The sequence below is a fragment of the Aethalodelphis obliquidens genome, unplaced genomic scaffold, assembly GCF_003676395.1.
Source record: "Aethalodelphis obliquidens isolate GAN/ISIS:26980383/991018 unplaced genomic scaffold, ASM367639v1 scaffold9, whole genome shotgun sequence".
NCBI classification, from domain to species: domain Eukaryota; kingdom Metazoa; phylum Chordata; class Mammalia; order Artiodactyla; family Delphinidae; genus Aethalodelphis; species Aethalodelphis obliquidens.
This window is the reverse complement of record NW_020837953.1, coordinates 26,466,318-26,493,794: the sequence shown is the minus strand read 5'-3', so window position 1 is coordinate 26,493,794 and position 27,477 is coordinate 26,466,318. Positions and strand designations below refer to the sequence as shown.

At 45.0% G+C, this 27,477-nt stretch overlaps 1 protein-coding gene across 3 annotated transcripts; it reads left to right on the top strand.

Moving 5' to 3' along the window:
- The first annotated feature begins 843 nt into the window (after positions 1-843).
- On the top strand, positions 844-23,173 carry ZSCAN20 (zinc finger and SCAN domain containing 20). 3 transcript variants are annotated; one of them, XM_027109197.1, is made up of 8 exons: positions 844-877; positions 6,829-7,353; positions 10,400-10,586; positions 10,928-11,004; positions 11,282-11,366; positions 12,787-13,479; positions 20,749-21,174; positions 21,746-23,173. In XM_027109197.1, exons 2-8 carry the CDS (start codon positions 6,880-6,882, stop codon positions 23,002-23,004), a joined length of 3,201 nt encoding a protein of 1,066 aa, XP_026964998.1. In that variant the 5' UTR covers positions 844-877; positions 6,829-6,879; the 3' UTR covers positions 23,005-23,173. The 3 variants fall into 3 exon arrangements, with proteins under 3 accessions (XP_026964998.1, XP_026964997.1, XP_026964999.1); XM_027109196.1 differs by having other exon boundaries at positions 845-877; positions 20,746-21,174; XM_027109198.1 differs by lacking the exon at positions 20,749-21,174 and having other exon boundaries at positions 845-877.
- Positions 23,174-27,477: the final 4,304 nt, after the last annotated feature.

Below are 27,477 nucleotides of genomic sequence, written 5' to 3'. Positions count from 1 at the left end.
AGGACACACAGCTATTAAGTCGTTGGGCTGGGATTTGAATCCGTTTCTGACTACAAAACCCACATTCTCAAACCCATTATTAGATTGCTCATACTCCAAAGTATTCACAACGGAACAAAGCAACTGCATTTATATTAAAATTGTTGTGATTATTATTCTAATAACGATTAACATTCTTCCAACACCCAGGAAGTGCCAAGTTCCATACTAACTGATTTACATAATAATAGCTAATATTCGCTATTAGGACCCAAGTTCTGAGCTAATGTTTTAGGTGTATTATCCCAGTAAGCTTCACAAAAACCCAGCGACATGGATGCTATTATTATCCTCACTTCACAGGTGAAGAAAGCGAGGTTCTCAATTGATCCAAAGTTACGCAGCTTAACTGTGAGCTGGAAATTGAACCTACAATTGTTCAACTCTCTCCCGCCCACCAGTCTGGTCACCTCTAGTCACCCTCTCTCCCTTATTCCTTACTGTTTCTGCTTTGATCTCTCCAGGGCCTCGTGCTCTCGCTTCGCCCCTTCAATACACCCCGCCCCTTCTCCTTGAATGCCCTCCCACTGGGCGGTGATGTTACCCCGGAGCTTGTGGAAAGGACCGGGATCACAACAGGCCCCACCCTCACGCTTAGACTCTGTTCCGATTTGTCCCGGTGCCAGGGACCCGGAGGAGTGACGCATCTATTGGCTGACGGCATCTGAAAGGCCGCAAGCGGTGGGTGCCGCCCACCGGTGCTCCCGCTGTTCCTTCTGGGAGTTGTAGTCCCAGATGCTCCATTCCCGGGGTGGCGCCGCTCGGACTCCGCGTCCCAGCATTCCCTGCGCGAGCCCTGGAACACTTCCGCCCTGTTGTGAAGTGGGTGTCTCGGTGGGTGAGTCTGGGTGGCGGGGCGGGGGCAGCTGAGACTCAAGGCTCTAGGCTGGAGACTTAGGAGTTGGTGGTGTCACGGGGGGCCGGGGAAGGTGAGAGGGGAGAAGGAAGCTTTTATGTGGGGTGGGGGTGAGGGGCGGTCAGAGGATGAAGCGTCCGGAGATGGAAAGGGTCATAGAGGGGTCGGGATGCGGAGGGAGATAGAAGGCCCTGGGAGTGGAGGTTCTTAGAAGGGTGTGTAGGTGAGGGGACCGGGGGAGGTTCTGAAGGTGGAAGGGTCTGGATACCTTATAGGGAAGGATAGAGGATTCTGGGGCCCTACAAGAAGTGAAGGTGAGTGGGCCTGAGCATGAAGCCGGACCTTAAAAATAGTGTTCCAGCCCCTACCTGCTCATCTAAAACAAACATCAGAGTTGATACCCCCGTACACTTTCTTTAATGGTCTTGACCTCTGGAACTCAGTGGATGGGACTGGCTGTTGTGTTCCTCCCCAAACCTGCACCTCTTTCCTTCTGCCTGATGGAAGTGAATGGTACCAACATCCACTTTACCAGGCGCCCTCTGATTCCTCTTGCATTCTTCCACATCCAGGAATATTCAGATCTTTCAGTTTCCTTAATGTATCTTGAGACATTTCTTTGTCAGGGTTTTTGCTGAAGCCTACACCTTTTCACCTCCACAGTTTGGACAAACACATTGTAGCTACCGTGATCTATTGAACGCAAATCAGATTTGGCCTTCTACTTAAAAAGCTTCATTAACTCCCATCACCTATGGAATTAAGTCTGAACACCTTAGCCTGACATTCAAGACCCTTAATGAACTCCCTTTCCAGCCTGATCTTCGTGTTGTCAAGGTTATCCCCATATCTCGGGGAGGCTGTTTGGTTTTCCACCATTATACATGCTGGTCTGTCTGCTGAGAATACACTCCCCCACCCCCACCCCCATTCTCTGCTAAGAGAACCATTCTTTGTTCTAGAACCAACTCAAAGGTTACTTTGTTCAAGTCACCCCCCACCCCAGCTCCCACAGACCTCTTTTATTGCATTTACCACATTTGATCATAATTATCTGTGGGGTTTTTTTTTTCCTTTTTTGTCTCTTCCACTGTACTGTGTGCATCTCCAGGACAGGAACAGTTTCTGCATCACCTCCATTTCCCCACTGCCCAGCCCAGAGTAGTAAGTACTTGATGTAAATCAAATAAGTCAGTAAATCTTGATGAATATGTCAATAAAGACCATCCAGGGTGAGCTTTGCTATACCAGGTTTGAAAACTGCTTCGTCCAGTGGATTTCCATGGGTGTGAGCTTTAGTCTTCTCCTGCCTGTCAGGGCCGTCTTTGCTGGAAGCTGATTCAGTGCCTATGGGAGTTTAAGCCAGGGGTGGCAAATACACGGAGTGTGTGCTGCTACTCCCCCTCCTGTGTCTGGAAGTCACAACTCATTGGTCACAACACATACTCACATGGGATTCAGAATCCTTAGCACAGTTGACTGAAGTTGGTGCCTTGAATGAAACCTATTTGCTCTCCCTGGTTTAAGCCCTTAAGTGTAAGGTCTGGCTGCTTTAAGCAGTAGCCTGGACTGTCAGCCAAGTGAGCTTGATAGCCTTCGGGAACTCCCAGTTTCTTTCTTTTTGCAGGTCACAGACTAGTCTTGACCTTTCCCATGGGACTGGGGCAGAGCTTCTATTCCAGCCCACTGTTCGCTGGCGCCCCACTAACCATGTCCACATCCACAGGAGCCAGGATGCCCCTCAGCTTCCCTGGGTTTATGAAGGGATCCTGGCTTTACTGGCAGATCCCTCATTGCTGAGAGGAATCTGTACCCTTTCTAGGTCTTCCTGGCTATTGGAAGAGACCTTTGAGATCATTTAGCTGAAAGGTGGCAAAGTGACAGCCCATGCTGAGTGAAGCCTACCATCATCCTCTATTTAATCCTTATGGTGTTTGAAACAATTTTGAGTTGGTTGCCAACATTTAGAATTGCAGAGTTCTAGCTTCTCTGGGAAAAGTTGGAAGGCCTGGGAACACTGGGCCAATGTGCGTCCTGGTGCTCTGTAGTTGGCTGCAGTCCCCACTCCACTCGTGTACTCACTTACATTGCCTGACCCATAGCCATTTAAATTTGTAACCGTTGATTCTAGTCTCCCTGTTTCTTTGCTGTGTTCCCATCTCACTAATTGGGGAACCTGGGGCAGCTGCTGAGTAGAGTCTGGCTGTTAGCTGCAGTCTAGATAGGCAGCTGACGAGGCCACATGACCTGTGCAAAGTCACACAGCTGGTAAAAGGCAGGAGTGGAACTGGAACCCTGATCTGCTCCCTCTTGCCTTCATGTTCTTTGCACTCTCCATACCATCTTCTCAGGGGTTTGGAATACTGGCCAACCTAGAGGAGGCTCTGTGTGATGGTTAAGAAAAATGACTGGAGAAAACTGGGCTTAGATCCCAACTCTACCACGTGCTGGTTGTGGAACCTCACATGAATCTTCTTCATAGAAGCTCAGTTCCCTATATGTGAATTGGGGACGTAGTGAAGTCATACCTTACGGGCTAATCATATTCTAACGTCAGCACAGAAGGTGAAAATCACATTTAGCCAAAAATCACAGTCAGCTTGAAAATCCTTTGGCTAGGAGCCATTTAGAAACCAACGTGCCGTCTTTTAATAAGCTAATAGCACAGCTGGGGTTTATTGGTTGAACGTTAGATGAAAGAGCTGGCTTGTGTTTAGTGACCACAATGTATGAAAGACACTCTGCTCACTCTCAGTGGAAAGAGGCTGGAGGGAGCTGATTCAATCTGGGGACCAGCAGAGTCATGGGTATCATCACCACGTGCTCTGGAATAGACACATAGTGAATGGAACTGGCTGCACTATTTAAATTATGTCCTTTCCTTCTCTTTCTGGTGTTTGTACGTAATTTAGTATGTGTAAGTTACAGATCAGTGTAAGTCAGCTCAACACTAATGACTCCTCAGCTGCTTGCCTGGAAGATTCAGTGAGATCATGAATGTAGAACACTTAGCACCAAGCCTGGCACCCCGTGGGCACTCAATAAATGGATACTCTTTGAGGTTGCTGATCCTCGTGAGCCCCCATATTTCTGGTAGTCTCAGGACTGAGGAATGCCGTTGTCCATTTTTCCTCTGTCAGCTCTGTGTGAAGTCTGCTTTGCTGACTGTGTTGACCTCCCTCTGTGGCTAGACTGCTATTCATATTTGTCTAAGAGAGTAGCAGAAAAATCTTTCAGATTGTATTTGAAACTGACCTTTGCAACTTTCAAGTATTCCCAGAAGAAAATGCCTATTATCTGAGACTCTTTGGGCCTGGTGGGGCTACTAATCGCCTGTTTTTGTTAGTGTCCACTCTGTGCTGGAGCATACACCTCTTTGCTTGCTTTCTTGACTGTCTCTCTCATTAGACTGTAACTTTGATGAAGGTGGAGACTGTTTGTCTTACTCACTGTTGGCGCTTTAGCTCCCAGTACAGTGCAGGGTCCATAGTGGGACTCTGCAGATGACGGGCGAATTAGTCTTCATGTGAGACAGTGATGCAAATGTGTTTGGACTGGTGCATGATTAAGGTGTGGTTAAAAAAGAAATTTCATGAAAGGTTAATTCTTTAGCTCAATGTAAGTTATGGACCTTCCATAGCCCATTAGGCTTTTGATGTATCCGATTTACCATTTTAATAAAAGCCAAAATTTCCGATGGCCCTGCTATTTATCAGATACTGGGTTGGGCACTGTGGATGCAGAAATGGGTAAGATACAGTAGTGGCTCTAGCAATACAATCTAATGGGACTATCAGATGTAAGAACAGGTAACTACAATAGTGTCAGGTAACACCTATGTTAGAGGTACGTGCCAAGTGCTTTGGGCACACAGGATGAGGGGAGGTGATTTTTGGAGAGTGGGGATGGGAGCTGGGCATGACAAGGGCATGTCAAGAAACTCTTAACAGGTGAGGTGACGTTGAGCTGGTAGCTGAAGGACAAGCAGGAAGTTGCCAGGTGGTCATGAGTTGTGTTCCTAGCCTCTCCCTATGTGTGTGGAGGTCCTTAGGACAAGCCTTTATTTTTCATCACCCTTGCCTGTTTGCAGACAGTCCAGTCAGATGGCCTAAAATCGAAATATCACCCTCCCTCCATTCTCAATTCAGCTGTGTCATTCCCACTTGGAAGCAGCTAGTAGCCTCCTGTGAGTGGGTGTTTTTAATGTTATCTATATCTGTTGGGAGTGACGCAGAGAGCTCATTTTTCCAGATAACCCAGCGTGAGTGTCCTCAGAGCCTTCATTGTGTAAAAGAAGCAACCCCCAGGCATTCACTCAACAAGCGTTTACTGAGAGCCTCCTGTGTTTACTGCACCTTGCTTATTGTGGGGTGGCGGAGGGGAGGGGTGTGAAAAAAAAGACTGAGCTATATTCCTTGCCCTCAGTGAGGCTGTAATCTTTCTGGGGACACACATGTGTACACACAGCCCTCTAGTACAATGTAGAACATGGGAAGTGTCACAGAGATGGAAATAAAGAGGAGAAAAGAATTCCTTTTGACATCAGCAAGAAGGTCATTCTCTGTTTTTTAATCTAGAAAGTGATTAATTATAATCCTTGCTTCATGACGCATCGCCGTTATCAGTTGGCCATTATTTCACTGTTACTGAGTGCTTCCTCTGTGTGCTGAGTGCTGTGCTAGGTCCCGTAGGAAGCGTACGATCTAGTGGGTAAGATAATTACAATAAAGTATGATGAGGGTAATGGTAGAGAACACCTGAGGTGGCATGGGAGCATGTGGCTGAGGACTGAATCTTGTTTCAGGGCACAGGGAGGGCTGCTTGGAAAAAGTACAATTTCAGCTAACAGCTGCATGAAGGAAGGGACGAGACTGTTCCCAAAGGAGACGGTGGCGTGTGGGAGGGTTCAGAGGGCAGCCCGTTGCAGGAGCCACGAGCCGTGCCTGAAACACCCTGCCAAGTGGGAGCGTGGTCAAGAGAGGAGGTGGAGACTTGGGCAAGGCTTGCCCTTTATCCTGAGGGCAATGGGAGGCCAGTGGAGGGTGTTTAGCAGGGAAGTGACATGGTCAGATTTTGATCTCATCTGGTTGTGTGAAGAATGAATCAGGGGAGTGAAGGCAGGGACATGAGTTAGGGGGCTGATCAAGTGAAAGCATGATGTTTTTTTGGACAAGGAGGTGACACTGGCTGGGGATGGAGATGCTGAGAAGGCCAAGAAGACCCAGCTTGGTGATGAATGGATGTGGGAAATTTGGAAAAATATGATGACCACGTTTCTGGCATGGGTACCTTGATGGAAGGTGGTGCCTTCACTGGATGGAGAGCTCCAGAAGAGGGAAAGGTTTTCAAGAGAAAATGATGAATTCAGTTTTTGACCCATTGAGTTGGAGGTGCCTAAGAGAGAGTCAAGTGGAAATGCCTTGTAGGTGGTTGGACTTTGGAGCCTGGAGACAGGTCTCGGCTGGAGTTTTGGGAGTCATCAGTTTAGAGATGGTGAAAAATGGCAAGTGGGTGGGATGACCAAGGGAGAGTGTAGAGTGAGGGATTTTGCAAGGAGAGCACTCTTAGAGGAAAGCTTAAGGCCCAGGAAGAAAGACCTTATGGAGGGGGCAACATTTGGAAAGCAACTTGAGGGAAGGTCAGACTTGGGACACATGCAGAGGGAGGAGGGCTGGGCTGGGACCAATCATGGCAGCCTTGATGCCCAGCTCAGGCGTTTAGGGTGTCCTGGAGGATTTAATACTGTGCTGTCTTCCTCCAAGGTGTGCCGGCGGCTGGTTTGGTGGTAGATTGTGGACTAACTTCCTGCTTACGGGAAAGGGCGTTTCTTAGCAGTCCCACCCCACGCAGAGCAGTGGAAGGTGTGTGGGGAGTGGGGAAGGTGAGGCTGCTGGTCCTATTGCTCACACTGTCCCTTGTCTTTCTGCCTTCAGAGGCTGGGGGAGCATTTCCTCTCCCAGGAGCCCCTTGAGGACACACTACAGATGCAGGAAGACGCTGGACAAGGACGGCCAGCTGAAAGGAGGCATCCAGGAGAGACCATGGCTGTAGCCCTGGAAGCCCGGGCCCAGGCCTCCCCGCTACCAGAGCCTGAAGAACTCTTGATTGTCAAGTTGGAGGAGGACTCGTGGAGACCAGACTCCCAACCCCGGGAGAAGGACCATGACCCTGTCCCTGGCCCCGAGGCCTCCCGCCAGCGCTTCAGGCAGTTCCGGTACAGGGATGCGGCGGGACCCCACGAGGCCTTCAGCCAGCTCTGGGCACTCTGCTGTCACTGGCTGAGGCCGGAGATCCGCCTCAAAGAGCAGATACTGGAGTTGCTGGTGCTGGAGCAGTTCCTGACTATCTTACCCAGGGAGGTCCAGGTCTGGGTACAGGCGCGCCACCCTGAGAGTGGCGAGGAGGCGGTGGCCCTGGTGGAGGATTGGCACCGAGAGGCGCGGGCCGCGGGACAGCGGGTGAGGCAAATAGTCTGTTCTCCAAGGAACAGGTCGGGCAAGGTAGTGGGGCTGCAGCTAGGTTGATAATTGCCAAAACCACAATAATAATATTATCAAGCATCTGACATTTATTGAACAGTACCATATACCAGGCACTGTACTAAGTGCTTTCCATGTATTAACTCATTTAATCTCATTTAATCACCAGTTAAATGAGATAGATACCGTTAGCCTAATTTTACCCATGAGGAGACTGAAGCAAGGGAGAGAGAAAGGTAGTTGGCTCAAGGTCACTGGCTACTAGATGGTAGAGGCAGGATTTGAATCCAGGCAGTCTGATTCTGAAGCCAGGATTTGTAACCACTGCTCTAAGCTGCCTCTCAGTACCATATTCACAGTACATTTAATTTGTATTGTGTTTTATACTTAACAGAATCTTTTTACATATGTGATCTCTTTGGATGCCTACAGCAGTAATGTAGGTAGACAGAAATATAGACCATGTTTATGTTAGGGTTCACTCTGGGTGCTGTACATTCTATGGATGTGGACAAACGTATAATGGCCTGTGTCCACCATTATAGTATTGTACAGAATAGTTTCACTGCCCTAAAAATCATCTGTGCTCCACCTCTTCATCCCTCCTTTCCCCCTAATTTCTGGCAACCACAAAGCCACAGATCTTTTTACTATCTTCATAGTTTTGCCTTTTCCAGAATGTCATATAGTTGGACTCATACAGTGTATAGCCTTTTCAGATTGGCTTTTTTCAATTTGTAATGTGCGTTAAGGTTCCTCCATGCCTGTTCATGGCTTGATAGCTCATTTCTTCTCAGTGCTGAATAATATTCCATTGTCTGGATGTACCGTGGTTTATTTGTCTATTCACCTAATCAAGGACCTCTTGGTTGCTTCCAAGTTTTGGCAGTTGTGAATAAAGTGGCTGTACACATCCATGTGCAGGTTTTAGTGTGGTGCACAAGCATTTTTGATGGATTTTTTTTTTTTATTGAAGTACAGTTGATTTACAATGTTGTGTTAATTTCTGCTCTATAGCAAAGTGACTCAGTTATACATATATATACATTCTTTTTTATATTATTTTCCATTATGGTTTATCACAGGATACTGAATATAGTTCCCTGTGCTATACCGTAGGACCTTGTTGTTTTTCCATTCTATATATAATAGTCTGCATCTGCTGACCCCAAACTCCCAATCCATCTCTCCCCTGACCCCCCTCCCTTTGGCAACCACAAGTCTGTTCTTTATGTCTGTGAGTCTGTTTCTGCTTCGTAGATAGGTTCATTTATGTCATATTTTAGATTCCATATATAAGTAATATTGTATGGTATTTGTCTTTCTCTTTCTGACTGACTTCACTTAGTATGATAATCTCTAGTTGCATCCATGTTGCTGCAGATGGCATTATTTCATTCTTTTTTATGGCTGAGTAGTATTCCATTGTATATATGTACCACGTTTGATGGATTCTTAATTCACCTTACCCCAACCAATATCCTACTGAATTTTTGCCTCCTGATTGTCACTTGAATCTACTTCTTTCTGTGTCTACAATGACCATCCATAGAATGAGAATCTTTGCTTAGGTGTAGCAGTAGTTGGAGGAGCTAGGGCTGGGAGTGAGGGTTATTGTTGAGTCTAGTCCACAGTACTTCTGGGGGTTATAAGATTGTAACTATAACAAAGTTATTTTTATCTTGAACACAAAGTTATTATTTTCTTAAAATGTTGATAAACAGGTGTTTTCTCTCTGTGAACCACACAGGACATTGTTGGGTCCCCTCACTGGGAATGGCTTTTGATGGTCATGGCCCATTCTTATATATCTTCTCAAAGATAAAGTTCCTCTCTGTGAGAGTGGATTTGAGTTTTCAGATTGGCCAAAAGATTTTTGGAGTGAAGTTTGGCAAACTCAATAATAAAGTTTGATGAAGATGGATATTATTTTGGGTAAAAATAATAAGGTTCAGGGCAATGTATATATATATAGTTGCTATCTTTTGTGTAAAAATGGGGAAAATAAGAAAATATATTTACAGTTGCATGTATATAAAGAAACTTGAAAGGATGCAGAAGAACCGTGTTTACCTGTGGTGAGGAGTCCAGGAAGATACTGGGCAGGTGGAATGGAGACAGGTGGGGATGGGGTATTTTCACTGATTATATCCTTGTGTATATTTTCTATTTTTGAACGATGTGAGTATTGAAAATGCCTATTGAAAAAATTGTAATACTTTTTTTAAAGTTAGGTGTTTCTGTGACACAATGAGATTGTTCTACTGTTGGGGTTTTAGGGCCAGGAAATAACATCTCAACCACTACCTCTGAATTTGGAACCAATTGAGAGAGAGATAAGAAATTAGCTTTATGATTGATAGAGCTGAATTGGGTAATGTTATCTCTTAATTCATTATTTCCTTTTATTATATGTATATTCTCCATATCTCTGAGTACTTTTTTGCCTAAACTTCTACATTGAAATTAAAATTGCCACTTCTGTTTTCTTTTTGAGTTACAGTGCCTTATCTCTGCGTATCTTTCTGTTTTGAGATCAGATGTGCCTTTCTGAAACAGCACATTCTTTCATTTCATTTTAAGATTCCATCAACAATTCTTTGAATTTTCTTTGCCTTTCAGCAGGAATATTTAGAGCAATTACATTTAGAGTTATAGTTGTATCTGCTTTTATGCTTCCTTTTGCCTTTTAACATATACCTGGTTAACTTTTATCTTTTTTTTTAATGTCACAAAAATTTTACATAATTTATCTTGTTATGATTCAAAAATGTTTTGAGTAATAGTGGCCTCATTTAGACACTTGCATAGCCTTTCTGTGTTGAATAGAAGGTACTCATTTGGTGGTATAAATGCTGGTATGTTTACTGAAATTAGTTTGATGGCTTTGTCGTCAAACGTTAAGCCATCTTTGGTTTTTAAAAAGAGCCTGTTAACCTCTGAACCACAGCTGTACTCAAAAGAACATGCCCTGCCCTACCAGTTATTGAACTTACGGTTGGGAATTTTGGCTGTCTGTGTGTAGGAACTGGAACTGTGTGCAGAAGAGACCAGGTCCTTAAAGACAGTGAAGGAATCTCAGAGCTTCCAGCTGTGGACAGCAGATCACTGGCCCGAGGGACAGTCCCAGAAGCAGTGGGTGAAGAATCCATGTCCTGACCTACCCAAGCGTCTAGACACCAAGATGGCACTACAGCCCTTGAAAGAGAGTGGTGAGTACCAAGAGTCAGGGACAGTAGTGTCTGATGGACACCCTGAGAAGTAAGAAGATGAAGCTCCCAATGGTGTTAGCATACCCCACTGTAGCTGAATCATGTAGCAGGTTCAGGCTGGGCCTGGGGCAGGCTGGTGATCGTAGGAGTTCAGGGCTGACATCTCACACATGGCAGCTTAGGAGCTAGATACTCTAGAGGGAAAGAAAGTGGAAGTCTGTGCTGGCTACAGGAATAGTCTCAGTTTGATCCAAGCAAGGGTTTAGGAAAGCTGGACCTGAGAGGGAGGTGGTTTTTTGAGAACCAGAGCTTGGGTTTCAGAGATATTTTCTCCTCCTCAGCTGTCCTCACTCCCCGAGTCCCTACTCTACCAAAGATGGGAAGCATTGGAGATTGGGAGGTGACAGTGGAGTCTCAGGTAAGCTGCTGTTTGTTCCTCCTTTCCTGTCATTACTTCTCCTGTGCCCTTGCCCTGCTCCTCTCTTCTCTCTCTGCCCTGCTGTCGGGTGCAGGGTGCGAGCCTCTGCCCCTCATCCCCCGTCCACTGGGCCTCTCCTGGGTCAAGCTGCTCCTTAGGATGCTAGCCTCACACATGGTGTCGCTGTGTCCATTATATTTCCTGGGGCCTGGTGGGACTCCCAGGCTGTTTTGAAGGGTCAGTGACATTTGACGTCCTTCTGTTGTACATCCCGCAGGAAGCCCTGGGTCCCGGCAGACACGCTGAGAAGGAGTTCTGCAAGGACCCCCCAGGAGACAGCTGTGGGAACGGCCTGCCCCTGGGTAAGGAAACAGTGCCCTCTGGATAAGATACGCTCGGGTTTCCAGTACACTCAGTTCCCAAGGAGTGTTTCATCACTCCCTAAGACTCATGGCTCTGTGAAGTCTCTGGAATTTCAGACCTAGGGGGAAGACGTGCTCTTTGTGGCCAGCACTGTGGCAGCAGGGACGGGGTGTGGGGCGTGGTTTTCTGGGCCGGCAGGCTGGCTGCCAAGAGCCTGCCCTCTCAGCGCTCATTATCTTTTATTTCCTCAGTACATTCACCACCGTCCCAGGGCTGCACCCAGCCTGCTGGCCCAGAAACCCAGTCTTTTCAGCATCAAACAAGGTCCATCTCTCGGGGCAGAGTCAAGTGAACTAAGCCCAGGAGACTGACGTGTTTAAACCACAATGAGAAATAAATATCACAGGGCTCAAAATACTTGAAGCCCTTATGACCAGCACAGACCCCTTTCTCTCTAGGCACATTTTCACAGGAAGTCAAACAATAATGAACATTTCCCCATGGAGCCTGGGATCAGTAAGAGGAGAGTTAGACGTGAGAGTGGGATAAGGTGGAGAGACAGTGGCAGGTCTGACTCACGGCAGTAAAGTAAGACACTAGGAGCTGTTGGCTACTTGCTGGGCAGTGTATCCTTTTTACACATGATGAAAAGTGTGCCCTTTTTACACATGATATCTGGGGAAAATAGTGTTCAAAGGAACAACCTTTGGGAAATGCTGAACTACAGAATCCTTAAGCCTCTTTTAGCTCTAAACTCTTTCATCTAGTTTTCTTCAAATATCTATTTTAATTAAAGCCTTCCTATTTGCTGTGGTTGGGAGCTATTGGGACATTTGTCCTTTAAACACAGCTAAGTGTTTTGAGAAATATGGAAATTTATTTTCTCACAGTATTGGAAGTCCAGAGGAGGGTATGCTCCAACCACAGTACAAATTGGCTCAGCAACTTCACAGCGGACCTGGGTTCTTTCTTTCTGTCTGCTCTGCCATTCTTTGTGTCAGCTTCATCTTAAAGGTATTTTTTGTCATAGGCAAAAGGTAGATGCCAATGGCATTTGAGACCTCAAGTTCCTAGCAAGAGAGACTCACACCACACATAACCTTTCCTCCAACTGGTAAATTTATTCTGATTTGACTAATTTAGGGCATGTGCCCATCTGTGAACCAGTAACAGTCACTCTTTTGCATGATGTATTTCATAACACCAACCAAAAAGCAAATGAACAAAGCATACAGGTCAATATATTTCTGATGAGATTACCTCTAGTTACCTCTTCCTTTCTTTCCAGACCTCTTAAGGGATTAGCTTGGGAATTTCTCTTTAGTTTCTTGCAGGCAAATGTTTCAAGGACTTCTTAGACAAATGCCTTGCTCAACAGATCATTTCTACTTAATCATGTCTCTTCTTCCTTTTGTATAGGAGTTCCAGTTTCAAAACCGACCATCATCTCCCAGCAAGAGCAAGGACCAGAATTTTGGGGTCCAAGATTTGTAAATTCTGGACAAAAGAACCCTGAAGATTACAGCTGGGATACTGAGCAGACAAAACCAGCTCAGGCATTGGCCTGGAGGGATTCCAAGGCCTGGGAAGAACGATATCAGTGGGACGTGGAGGATGTGAAAGTATCAGGTGTGCACTGGAGCTATGAGGAGACTAAGACTTTCCTGGCAATTTTGAGTGAGTCTCCTTTTTCTGAAAAACTCCGGACTTGTCACCAGAACCGCCAGGTGTACCGGGCCATTGCAGAGCGGCTGAGGGCACAGGGCTTCCTGCGGACCCTGGAGCAGTGTCGCTACAGAGTCAAAAATCTCCTACGGAATTACCGGAAAGCCAAGAGCAGCCACCCGCCGGGGACCTGCCCCTTCTATGAGGAGCTGGAGGCCCTGGTGAGGGCTCGGACGGCCATCAGAGCCTCAGATGGCCCAGGAGAGGCTGTGGCTCTCCCCAGGCTGGGGGACAGTGACATGGAGGTGGATGAGCAGGAGGAAGGCGGCTGGGAGCCTGAGGAAACAACGGACGACTGTAATGGTGATGACAGTCACCTGGCCACTGAAGAGTTCGTCCACAGACCCAGGATTCCAGGGGGCCCAGCTCTGCTCCAGAGTCGTATTGGTAAGAACATTGGGGCTTAATCGGATCCAAATTCCAACCCTCTCACCAACCAAACCTCTGCTCTGTAGTTCAGGGCACAGTCTGGAGTGATGCTGCTAGAGTAGGTCATCCTCAAGCTCCTGTTCTCTCTCCTATGATCAGTTCTGCTTGTTTGAGTTTTCTTAGTTATAGAAGCAAACACTTAAATTTTTTTTTAAATTTTTTTACAATTTTTAAAGGTTACTTTCCATTTAAAGTTATTACAAAATTATTGGCTATATTCCCCATGTTGTGCAATACATCCTTGAGCTTATCTTACGCCTAATAGTTCGTACCTCCCATTCCCCACCCCTATATTTGCCCCTCCCCACCGGTAACTACTAGTTTGCTCTCTTATATCTGTGAGTCTGCTTCTTTTTTGTTATATTCACCAGTTTGTTCTATTTTTTAGATTCCACATATAAGTGATAACATACAGTATTTATCTTTCTCTGTCTGAACTTATTTCACTTAGCATAATGCTCTCCAAATCCATTCACATTGCTGCAAATGGCAAAATTTTGTTCATTTTTATGGCTGAATAGTATTCCATTGTATATATATATTCCACATCTTCTTTACCCATTCATCTGTTGACAGACATTTAGGTCGTTTCCATGTCTTTGCAATTATAAATAGTTCTGCTATGAGTATTGGGGTGTATGTATCTTTTCAAATTAGTTTCTTTGTTTTTTTGGATATATACCCAGGAGTGGAATTGCTGGGTCACATGGTAGTTCTATTTTTAGTTTTTTGAGACACCTCCGTACTGTTTTCCACAGTGGCTGCACCAATCTACATTCCCACAAACAGTGTACACTAGGGTTCCCTTATTTCCACATCCTCGCCAATATTTGTTATTTGTAGACTATTTGATACCAGCCATTCTGACAGGTGCGAGGTGATATCTCATTATAGCTTTGATTTGCATTTCCCTGATGATTAGCGATATTGAGCATCTTTTCATGTGCATGTTGGCCACCTGCATTTCTTCTTTGGAAAAATATCTATTCAGTTCTTCTGCACATTTTTTAAATTGTTTGCTATTTTGACCTATGCTTTTTTGTATATGTTGGATATTAATCCCTTATTGGTCATATCATTTGCAAATATTTTCTCACATTCAGTAGTTTGTCTTTTCCTTTTGTTAGTGGTTTACTTTGCTGTGCAAAAAGAAGCAAACACTTTTAAAACCTTAAGCGACCTTAAAGAGCTAATTCAGTATTTCCCAGAGTGTGTCACTGGTAGTATGGGGATGATCATAAGTGTTACCTGAGTGAACTTTTAATTTTAATGTGTATGAGCACATCAACAGGTGATTTCACAAATAGTAAATTTAGGCAAAGAAAGATGTTGAGTGAAATATTTAATAGATAGAGCAGAAATCATGACAGTATATACTTGAACAACTGATGCTAGGGAAACACCCAGTCCCTGTAAAACTGGAAATACAGAAGCCCAAGCTGTGAAGTGTCGAGACCAGAGCCCAGGGATCCCACCTCCGATTTTATTTGGTTTTCCCTCCACGATGCTGCCTCCCTGGCTGCATCATTTAGATGCAGAGGAAATGAAAATAGACCACCTCCTTTTCCTTCTTCCACGAAAGAGGAAAGGGATCTCAATTGGACTCTATTGTAAGATTATCTGGAGTCCACTTATGTCTTTAGGGATTCTCAGTTCCCATGTTTGTTAAAAAGGCAATTCATAAAGTAAGTAGAGAGTAAACTTATACAAGCCTCTTAGATAGCCTAATCCACCAGCGGGCAGAAAACAGAAGCAAGAAGAACTACAGTCCTTCAGCCTGTGGAACAAAGACCACATTCATAGAAAGATAGACAAGATGAAAAGACAGAGGGTTATGTACCAGATGAAGGAACCAGATAAAACCCGAGAAAAACAACTAAATGAAGTGGAAATGGGCAACCTTCCAGAAAAAGAATTCATACTAATGATAGTGAAGATGATCCAGGACCTCGGAAAAAGAATGGAGGCAAAGATCGAGAAGATGCAAGAAATGTTTAACAAAGACCTAGAAAAATTAAAGAACAAACAAACAGAGATGAACAATACAAAAACTGAAATGAAAAATACACTAGGAGGAACCAGTAGCAGAATAACTGAGGCAGAAGAACGGATAAGTGACTTGGAAGACAGAGTGGTGGAATTCACTGCTGTGGAACAGAATAAAGAAAAAAGAATGAAAAGAAATGAAGACAGCCTAAGAGACCTCTGGGACATTAAACACAACAACATTCACATTATAGGGGTCCCAGAAGGAGAAGAGAGAGAGAAAGGACCCGAGAAAATATTTGAAGAGATTATACTCAAAAACTTCCCTAACATGGGAAGGGAAATAGCCCCCCAAGTCTAGGAAACGCAGAGAGTCCCATACAGGATAAACCCAAGGAGAAACATGCCAAGACACATAGTAATCAAATTGGCAAAAATTAAAGACAAAGAAAAATTATTGAAAGCAGCAAGGGAAAAACGACAAATAACATACAAGGGAACTCCCATAAAGTTAACAGCTGATTTTTCAGCAGAAACTCTAAAAGCCAGAAGGGAGTGGCATGACATTCTTAAAGTGATGAAAGGGAAGAACTTAGAACCAAGATTACTCTACCTGGCAAGGATCTCATTCAGATTCGATGGAGAAATCAAAAGCTTTACAGACAAGCAAAAGCTAAGAATCAAAAGCTTTACAGACAAGTGAAAGCTAAGAGAATTCAGCACCACCAAACCAGCTCTACAACAAATGCTAAATGAACTTCTCTAAGTGGGAAACACAAGAGAAGAAAAGGGCCTATAAAAACAAACCCCAAACAATTATGAAAATGGTAATAGGAACATACATATCGATAATTACCTTAAGCATGAATGGATTAAATGCTCCCACCAAAAGACACAGGCTCGCTGAATGGATACAAAAACAAGACCCATATACATGCTGTCTACCAATGACCCATTTCAGACCTAGGGACACATACAGACTGAAAGTGAGGGGATGGGAAAAAGATATTCCATGCAAATGGAAATCCAAAGAAAGCTGGAGTGGCAATACTCGTATCAGACAAAATAGACTTTAAAGTAAAGAATGTTACAAGAGACAAAGAAGGACACTACATAATGATCAAGGGATCAATCCAAGAAGAAGATATAAAAATTATAAATATAAATGCACCCAACATTGGAGCACCTCAATACATAAGGCAACTGCTAACAGCTATAAAACAGGAAATTGACAATAACACAATAATAGTGGGGGAATTTAACACCTCACTTACACCAATGGACAGATCATCCAAACAAAAAATTAATAAGGAAACAAGAGCTTTAAATGACGCAATAGACCAGATAGATTTAATTGATATTAATAGGACATTGCATCCAAAAACAGCAGATTACACTTTCTTCTCAAGTGCACATGGAACATTCTCCAGGATTGATCACATCTTGGGTCACAAATCAAGCCTCAGTAAATGTAAGAAAATTGAAATCATATCAGGCATCTTTTCTGACCACAACGTTATGAGATCAGAAATCAATTAAGGGAAATAAACATAAAAAACACAAATGGATGAAGGCTAAACAATACGTTACTAAATAACCAAGAAATCAAAGAGGAAATCAAAAAATACCTAGAAACAAATGACAATGAAAATACGACAATCCAAAACCTATGTGATGCAGCAAAAGCAGTTCTAAGAGGGAAGTTTATAGCAATACAATCCTACCTCAAGAGTCAGCAAACATCTCAAATAAACAATCTAACCTTCCACCTAAAGAACTAGAGAAAGAAGAACAAACAAAACCCAAAGTTAGCAGAAGGAAAGAAATCATAAAGATCAGAACAGAAATAAATGAAATAGAAACCAAGAAAACAATAGCAAAGATTAATAAAACTAAAAGCTGGTTCTTTGAGAAGAAAAACAAAATTGATAAACCATTAGTCAGACTCATCAAGAAAAAGAGCGAGAGGACTCAAATCATTAAAATTAGAAATGAAAAAAGAGGAGTTACAACAGACACCACAGAAATACAAAGCATCCTAAGAGATTACTACAAGCAACTCTATGCCAATAAAATGGACAACCTGGAAGAAATGGACAAAATTCTTAGAAGGGTATAACCTTCCAAGACTGAACCAGGAAGAAATAGAAAATATGAACAGACCAATCACAAGTAATGAAATTAAACCTGTTATTAAAAACCTTACAACAAACCAAAGTCCAGGACCAGATGGCTTCACAGGTGAATTCCGTCAAACATTTAGAGAAGAGCTAACACCCATCCTTCTCAAACTCTTCCAAAAAATTGCAGAGGAAGGAACACTCCCAAACTCATTCTATGAGGCCACCATCACCCTGATGCCAAAACCAGAGAAAGATATCACAAATAAAGAAAATTACAGACCAAAATCACTGATGAATATAGATGCAAAAATCCTCAACTAGCAAACAGAATACTAGCAAACAGAATCCAACAACACATTAAAAGGATCATACACCATGATCAAGTGGGATTTATCCCAGGGATGCATGGATTCTTCAATATATGCAAATCAATCAATGTGATACACCACATTAACAAATTGGAAAAGAAAAACCGTATGATCATCTTAATAGATGCAGAAAAAGCTTTTGACAAAATTCAACACCGATTTATAATAAAAATTCTCCAGAAAGTGGGCATAGAGGGAACCTACCTCAACATAATAAAGGCCATATACGACAAACCTACAGCAAACTTCATTCTCAATGGTGAAAAACTGAAAACATTTCCTCTAAGATCAGGAACAAGACAAGGATGTCCACTCTTGCCACTGTTATTCAACATAGTTTTGGAAGTCTTAGCCATTGCAATCAGAGAAGAAAAAGAAATAAAAGGAATACAAATTGGAAAGGAAGAAGTAAAACTGTCACTGTTTGCAGATGACATGATACTATACCTAGAGAATCCTAAAGATGCCACCAGAAAACTACTAGAGCTAATCAATGAATTTGGTAAAGTAGCAGGATACAAAATTAATGCAGGAAAATCTCTTGCATTCCTGTACACTAATGACGAAAAATGTGAAAGAGAAATTAAGGAAGCACTCCCATTTACAACTGTAACAAAAAGAAGAAAATACCTAGGAATAAACCTACCTAGGGAGACAAAAGACCTGTATACAGAAAACTATAAGACACTGTTGAAAGAAATTAAAGATGATACAAACAGACGGAGAGATATGCCATGTTCTTGGATTGGAAGAATCAGTATTGTGAAAATGACTATACTACTCAAATCAATCTACAGATTCAATGCAATCCCTATCAAATTACCAAGGGCATTTTTTACAGAACTAGAACAAAAACTCTTAAAATTTGTATGGAGACACAAAAGACCCTGAATAGCCAAAGCGGTCTTGGAGGAAAAAAACGGAGCTGGAGGAATCAGGCTCTTGGACTTCAGACTATACAACAAAGCTACAGTAATCAAGACAATATGGTACTGGCACAAAAAACAGAAATATAGATCAATAGAACAGGATAGAAAGCCCAGGGATAAAACCATGCACCTGTGGTCAACTAAAATATGACAAAGGAGGCAAGGGTATACAATGGCGAAAAGACAGTCTTTTCAGTGAGTGTTGCTGGGAAAACTGTACGGTTACATGTAAAAGAATGAAATTAGAACACTCCCTAACACCATACACAAAAATAAACTCAATATGGATTAGAGACCTAATTGTAAGACCGGACACTATAAAACTCTTAGAGGAAAGCATAGGAAGAACACTCTTTGACATAAATCACAGCAAGATCTTTTTTCATCCATCTCCTAGAATAATGGAAATAAAACCAAAAATAAACAGATGGGACCTAATGAAAGTTAAAAGTTTTTGCAAAGCAAAGGATACTACATACAAGATGAAAAGACAGCCCTCAGAATGGGAGAAAATATTTGCAAATGAATCAATGGACAAAGGATTAATCTCCAAAATATATAAACAGTTCATTCAGCTCAATATTAAAAAAACAAACAACCCAATCCAAAAATGGGCAGAAGATCTAAATAGACATTTCTCCAAAGAAGACATACAGATGGCCAAGAAGCACAGGAAAAGCTGCTCAACATCACTGATTATTAGGGAAATGCAAATCAAAACTACAATGAGGTATCACCTCACACCAGTTAGAATGGGCATCATCAGAAAATCTACAAACAACAAATGCTGGAAAGGATATGGAGAAAAGGGAACCCTCTTGCCCTGTTGGTGGGAATATAAATTGATACAGCCACTATGGAGAACAGTATGGAGGTTCCTTAAAAAACTAAAAATGGAATTACCATATGACCCAGCAATCCCACTACTGGGCATATACCCAGAGAAAACCATAATTCAAAAAGACACATGCACCCCAATGTTCATTGCAACACTATTTACAATAGCCAGGACATGGAAGCAACCTAAATGCCCATCTACAGTGAAGGAGTAAAGAAGATGTGGTACATATATACAATGGAATATTACTCAACCATAAATAGGAATGAAATTGGGTCATTTGTAGAGATATAGATGGATCTAGAGACTGTCATACAGAGTGAAGTAAGTCAGAAAGAGAAAAACAAATATGGTATATTAATGCATATATGTGGAACCTAGAAAAATGGTACAGATGAACTGGTTTGCAGGGCAAAAATTGAGACGCAGATGCAGAGAACAAACGTATGGACACCAAGAGGGGAAAGTGGTGGTGTTGGGGGGTGGTGGTGGGATGAATTGGGAGATTGGGATTGACATGTATACACTAATATGTATAAAATGGATAACTAATAAGAATCTGGTGTATAAAAAAATAAATAAAATTTTTAAAAACCAAAAAAACCCCCAATAAATAAATAAATAAAGTAGAGCACATGTATTGAATGGGTACAGAGACAGTGTCTTGTATCTCAGTTACAGGCCTTTCCCTGAACCAATCAGCTGAAGCCAGGAACGTGGGTCAACTGGTATAATATGGCCACTTAAATCCTCCCCTTTAGCCAAGACTCTTAAATGTTAATAGAGTCTCTTAGAAGGTGGTGGGGATGGGAAGCCCTGGCACAGCCTTGAGAAACAAGGGTATATTCTTTGCTGGTGTGCCAGGCACCTGGACGATTTCCAAAGTGCCTAGGTGTTTAGCAGGGCAGGTGACCCCAATCCCCGATGACCTAGGCAAATCTCATCAAGTCTCTCAATTCTGAACTCTTCACTCCTGACAGCAGGTGTGCACTGGGGCTACGAGGAGACCAAGGCCTTCCTGACCATTCTCAGTGAGTCCCCATTCTCTGAGAAGCTTCGCACTTGTCACCAGAACAGCCAGGTGTACCGGGCCATTGCAGAGCGGCTGTGTGCACAGGGCTTCCTGCGGACCCTGGAGCAGTGTCGCTACAGATTCAAAAACCTCCTTCGAAGCTACCGAAAAGCCAAGAGCAGCCACCCACCTGGGACCTGCCCCTTCTATGAGGAGCTGGACTCGCTGATGAGGGCTCGGACTGCGGTTAGAGACATGGGGACCAGCAAGGAGGCAGTGGGTCTTCCTACTTCTGGGGAGAGTGGTATCCAGGTTGTCAACCAGGAGGCCTGGGATGAAATGGCAGGTGAAGATGCCATCAGATCTCCAACCCCAGGTCCTAAAACCCCAGACACTGGTAAGCTTGGAGTAATTAGATGTCCACAAAATCTGCAAGCATGCAGAGAGAGTGTGGAAGCCAGGCACATTTCTTTTCTCTGAACTAAAAGAGAGAATGAAATTGAATAAGTTAAGGATTTGTGCTTCGCTGAGATTATCCAGTCTCTAGCTTAGTGTAATCCCCTAAATAAGAAAAGTAGTCAGTCTAGATTTTACTTGGATTCATCTGGGAAGTTATAGAGTTTATTCAATCTCATATGACATAGGCCGTACTGAATGTACCAGAAGAAAGTGTTCATTGTTCAGTAGTGGGATAGGGTAGCTGGCCAGGGAGACTGACAGCTGGCTGCTTGGGCTGGGGCTTACGGCTCCCTTGGTGGAGTTAGCATGTCCCAAACTCTGTTCCTAAGCTTTACAGGTCAGAAATGCATGTGTGCGCTGAAACTTGATCAATTTCATGTTAGTCACATTTATAAGCTGTGAGATATAAAATATAAGTACAAATTCATGTTAGCCAAATTCACAAGACACAAGATCCATATGTATAAATAGACACTAACTAATGAATGCATTTCTGTCCATTCTTTCAGGTTTTGAAATGAGGCATGAGGATGAAGACCAGATTTCAGAGCAAGACATTTTTGAAGATTTGCCTGGAGCCTTATCAAAGTGTACTGCAGAGGATGATTGCTACCCTCATGATTGGGGGGAAGACAGTGAAAATGAAAACGAAGGTAAAGGGCAGTGGGGAAATCCATCCCAGGATCAGTGGGAAGAATGTTCTTCTGAAGAGGACTTAGAAAAACTCATCGATCATCAAGGCCTGTACCTTGCAGAGAAACCCTTCAAGTGTGACACGTGTGTGAAAAGGTTCAGCCGGAATTCGCAGTTAATCGCCCACCAGCGGATACACACAGGTGAGAGGCCCTACAAATGCCTTGAATGTGGGAAAAGCTTTAGTGACCGCTCCAACTTCAATACCCATCAGAGAATCCACACTGGAGAGAAGCCCTACAAATGCCTTGAATGTGGGAAAAGCTTTAGTGACCACTCCAATCTCATCACCCACCAGAGAACGCACACGAGGGTGAAACCCTATAAATGTGGGGAATGTTGGGAAGGCTTCACCCAGAGCTCAAACCTTCTGAAACATCAGAGAATCCACTTGGGAGGAAATGCTGATCACTGTGGTGAGCCTGGGAAAAACTCTGGCCAGAGCCCATCCTTTAGTGCTCACTGGAGGAACTCAGCAGAGGAGACATCTCTGGAACAAACTCAGAGTGCCAGTAAGAACTTGAATTCTCCTGGACTGCAAAGCACCAACTCAGGGGATAAACTTTATCAGTGTTCCGAATGTGGAAGAAGCTTCTCCAAGAGTTCTGCCCTCATCAGTCACCAAAGAATCCACACGGGAGAGAAACCATATGGATGTACCGAATGTGGGAAAAGCTTCAGTAAGAGCTCCACTCTGGCCAACCACCAGCGAACCCACACTGGGGAGAAGCCGTATGAGTGTGCGGACTGTGGGAAATGCTTCGGGGAGCGTTCCAAGCTCATCACACACCAGAGGGTGCACACAGGAGAGAAGCCCTACAGATGCCTCGAGTGTGGGAAGTTCTTCCGTGACCGTTCCAACCTCATTACCCACCAGAGAATCCACACAGGAGAGAAACCTTATAAGTGCAGAGAGTGTGGGAAATGCTTTAACCAGAGCTCCAGTCTTATTATTCACCAGAGAATCCACACTGGGGAGAAACCCTACAAGTGTATGGAGTGTGGCAAAGATTTCAACAACAGCTCCCACTTCAGTGCCCACAGGAGAACCCATGCAGGAGGGAAGGTGTCATAGGAGACAAAAGAGAAAAACGTATATTTAAATCTCCCAAGATCCTAAGACGTATGCTAGAAAGAAACTGTCCCAATTTTTAAGATTAGCGTGTACCTGGGGAACTTACCTTGGTACAGTCCAGGTAATTCGGAAGTGAATTACAAATGCTAACGATCCAGATTTGAAGGCACTTTTCTTAAGTGTCATGTGTTTTTTCTCCTGCAAAAAAACCCACACAATCCTCAGGCTGCCCTTATATCTGCTGTCGTGTAAGAGCTTTATCAGTGTTTGAGCCAGACTGGTAACTGAGGGGATTAGAGGTAAATCAGTGATCCTGAGCAGTGATTCTAGACCTTGCTGTGCCTTCACAACGTCCACATGTACACACGTCCCATCAGTGTACGTTGGCAAATTCTCATACGTGGCCATTTTCCGTTGGGGTGTAACCTCCTGGGAGAACTTTGAGACTCTCCAGTGATGGGGGCATAATTGAGAATCAGTGGCCTAGAGCAGCCACCATGAGCTTATCAAAGGGTAGAAACAACAGTGACATCATTACTAGGTCATTATTAATAATAGCAAAAGTAGCCAGCATCTGTCGAGCTCTTTGGCAGGCTCTGTGCTAAGCACTTTGTATACATCATCTCCTTGACTCCTCACGGCAGCCCCAGGAGGTACTAATATTTTCCCCATTTCCCAGAAGAGAGAAGTGACTTGCTTGGGTCACACATCTGAAAATGGCAGAGGCAGGATTCAACCAGCTCTGTCTCTAGGGCCTGAGGTGCTTTCACTGCTTCACTGAACCCCCTTTCACATTGGGGCAGGTAACTCAGGTGCCAAAGCACTTTGTAGACCACATTTTCTGTTAAAATTCCCTATGAGTTCTGTTTTTAACATATATGGACATTGAGAATCCCAGAAGATTGAAGGACTGGGGATGTTCACAGTTGGCAATGTGCTTTGAGCAAGGCTGAACTCATCAAAGCACTTGATGTGAATTTCCATCTTCACAATAATATGGGTGAGAGACAGAGGTGAGTTGAGATTGGGAACAATAATGTAGCCAAAGTGATGTTTCTTCCAATGAGATACAGTTTTGGCTAAGGAAATGGGGTTTTTAAGAATTTCCCTTATTCTCAGGGGGTCAGCCCTGCTTCCTGTTAGACTTGGCTGGATCGTTGGTTGACCCTTAAGAAACCTGGGCTTGCTGGCCAGTGCTCACTCACCCTGGTGTGTTGGCCCCCTGGCCCTTTCCCTCCAGGCACAGCAGAAGCTTTGCGCCAAGGCTGAGGCAGAAGTGGGGTGGAAGGAGTGGTGTGTGTGGAGTGCCGCGGAGGAGGCTTTGAAGGCTATTGCTTAATCCAGGTTCATGGTTCACTCTTACTCTGAGCCATCTTGGCCCAGACCTACCCAGTGCTGTCTAAATGTTGGCCGTAAAGACCTGCCTCCAGCTCCAACAGGCTCAATCAGAAAGGTTCACACAGGATGGTTTCCTAGTTTGCAGCGCTTTGGCCTCCAGGATTTCTCCTCAGGAGGGTTAAACAATGTTGGCCAAGGACTATGGTTTCCAAAGGATTTTAAAGGAGCATCCCTCTCCTGACATCTGCCTATGATACTGGGAATGCCGTTCATACCCTGGCTCGTTCATCAACTTGGGAAGTACTATTAGATAGTAGATGTGAGGGAACCTTGAAGAGTGGAACTCTGCATGTGAAGCAGTCAGTGGGGAGATTGGCGCTCCCACCGACGCTTATCACACCTTAGTCCCTTCCTCGGCTTCCCAAGAACCTGCTTACCTCGGATCACTGCCTATCACCCCCTTCCCGGTTTACGTCTTCTGGCTCACCTTACCTCTGAGGAGCAGGGCCCGTGAGTGAGCCCTGGCTTTGAACCACCAGGTGTCAGTAACTGCAACAGTAGGATGGTGGGTAGGGAACCACCTGAGCCAAGAGGAAGGATCCTGGAGGAAGGGAAGGGAGGTCCAGGGAAAGACCAAGTGGTATGAAATAGCATGGCTTCAGGGTGGGGCTGGGACCATAACTTCTTAGCTCTATTCGGGTGTAATTGGGAGATGAGGAGTGTTAGCTCAGATTAGAAGGGTGCGGGGGTGGGTCATGGAGGACCCGTGGCTGCTGAGGGGGACATGGTCAGATGCGTGGTGTTGAAACCTAATACCTGAACAGAACCTGGCTATGCTGCAGTTAGGACAGCCTGTTGGGACACTGTTGCAATATTCCAGGTAAACGTGCGGGTCCGAACTAGAGCAGGGGTAACGTTGAAGAGGAGGGGATGATTCGAGAGGTTGCACAGGTAGAATTGAGGACAGCAGAGGAGAGCCAGGATGCCTGGGTGGCTGGTGGAGCCTGCTGTCATTCAGAACTGGGATCACAGGAGGAGGTGGAGATAGGGCAGGAGGGCAGAAGATCAGAAGTTTAATTTGGGCCATTTTGGTTAGGGACATCCAAGAGGCGATACACTACGAAGCAGGCATTTGGATATCTGGGCCTGAAGCTGGGGGGAGGTTAGGACTAGACAGTTATCTGTATGCTTGGGAGTTACCTTCATGTTCAAGTCACAGAAAGGCTGGGCCCGGGACAGAACTGGAGAAGCACCACGTGTAGAGGAAGATGCCCCTCAGAGGAGATCTAGACTACCCCCCAGTCCCACCACCTCCTGCGCACTCCAGCCAACTTTCGGACACTGCCTCAATCACTGCTGACACCGGAATTGTCAATGTAGTTCTGAATTTCCTGGAACCTTCCCTGTAGAAGCCAAGCTGAGCTCTGTGTAGAAGTGAGATAATGGCCCTCTCTCCTCCCAAGCATCACCCGTTCCCCTGCTCTTGGAAGTGTGCTGTTGTCTCATGTTCTCAAGTGAACAGTTTTGATGTTTATTACCTATTGGTCCTTTCTCGTAACTCAGGTTCAGCCATGAAATCGAGGGCATTGTGGGCCAGGAGAGAAAGTGGCCCAGGAGGACCTTCTCTCCTTGTGTACCTGACTCTTCCTTTGGAAGAAGTTCCCTTTCAGGTGGCTTCCATGTTTGGGGCCCGACCCAGCACTCTGCCAGGGCACCCAGACATCCTCCAACAGGTCTTTGCTGCTCAAATAAACCGACATCTGGTTTGACACACCCCGAGCCTTGTTACTGTCAGTCTGCTCTTGGGAAGTAGATTCACTCTGCAGAATGGGTGGTTTCTCAGCCTGTGTGGCCACAGGTGAAACCCTGGTCATGGGAGACAGAAGCGGCACCTGCCTCCCTGGGAAGGTGTTTTGTGTAAGCTGCATCTCCTTCCTTGATTTCTGTACCCTCCACCCCAGGAAGGGCATTGGCTCCTTGGAGGTGACTAAAGGGTACCACCAAGACTCTCATTCCACAGACTCAGCAGGCAGCAGACCCTAAGGTAGCGGCAGGGAAAGGCGGGACCGGGCTGCTTTAGATGCCTGTTTCTGTTCTTGCGCCTTGGCCCCAACAGCTGAAGGCACGGTCCTGGCTGCCTCAACTTTAACGTGTCCCCCAGCCCCCAGCCTGAAGGCGTGTCAGGCAGCTCGGTCCTCCTGTGCTGGAAAATGTAGCAGCCAGGTACCCTGGGTTCTCCCTGCCTCATCCTGTCTGGGGCCCGCAGTGGGGATGGCTCTCCACCTTCGGGCTGCAGAAAAGACTCCCTTTAGTCAGTCTGTGGAGAAGAGTGATACCCTTTGGGGCCGGGGGTGCGGAGGCTTTGAAGTATGAATGCAGTGATGTCCGGGGTGTGTGTGGGTGGCGGGAGGTCTCGTCCCCCAGGGCCGCCCTGGGTGTCTGTAGCCCAGCCTTGGGGCCCAGCCCTTCTCCATTCGCTCCGTTCACTCCGTTCCATTTGCATGTTTACTGCTGTGTGGATGCTGATAACTTCCGGGTGGCCTGGTGGCCAGCCCTGTTCAGGCCCCTCCTGGGCCCTCCAGCCCCGTGTCCACCGGCTGCTGCCTCCGGCCTCTTGGTCCACCGCTCAGCACTGGCGTTCACGTGCACACTTGGGCTCACAGAAAGCCGCCTTCGCCCAGCAAGACGTGCACATCCAGACGTGGCCCCCCAGACAAACGCTGTCCCTTCTAAGGGCATTTTCCAGTTGGGCTGTGGTTGCCCAGCGGCTGAGGGAGTCTTTTTCTGAACAGACTCAGAATTAATCAAGTGGAACATCACCTGACCTCAATTTTGATCCCACCCTTCCTTTGGATGTCCCTTAGCCTCTGCCTCTTAGCAGCAAACGCCCATCTTAAGCCCCTGTCACCGCCTACAAGAGGTTAGTTCTGCCTGTAGTGGGAGGTCAGGAAGGCTTTGCCAGTGAGGTGGGGTTCAGGCTGGGCTTTGGGGTCGAGGATGACAGACGTTTGTCTTCTCCCCCTGCCCGTGGCTGGTTCTCTCTGCACACTCCCAACATCAGTATTACCACCACCTTATCTTTAGCACCACTTCCCGTCTCACTCTGGTTTTAGGCAAATCTGGAATTACTTCCAA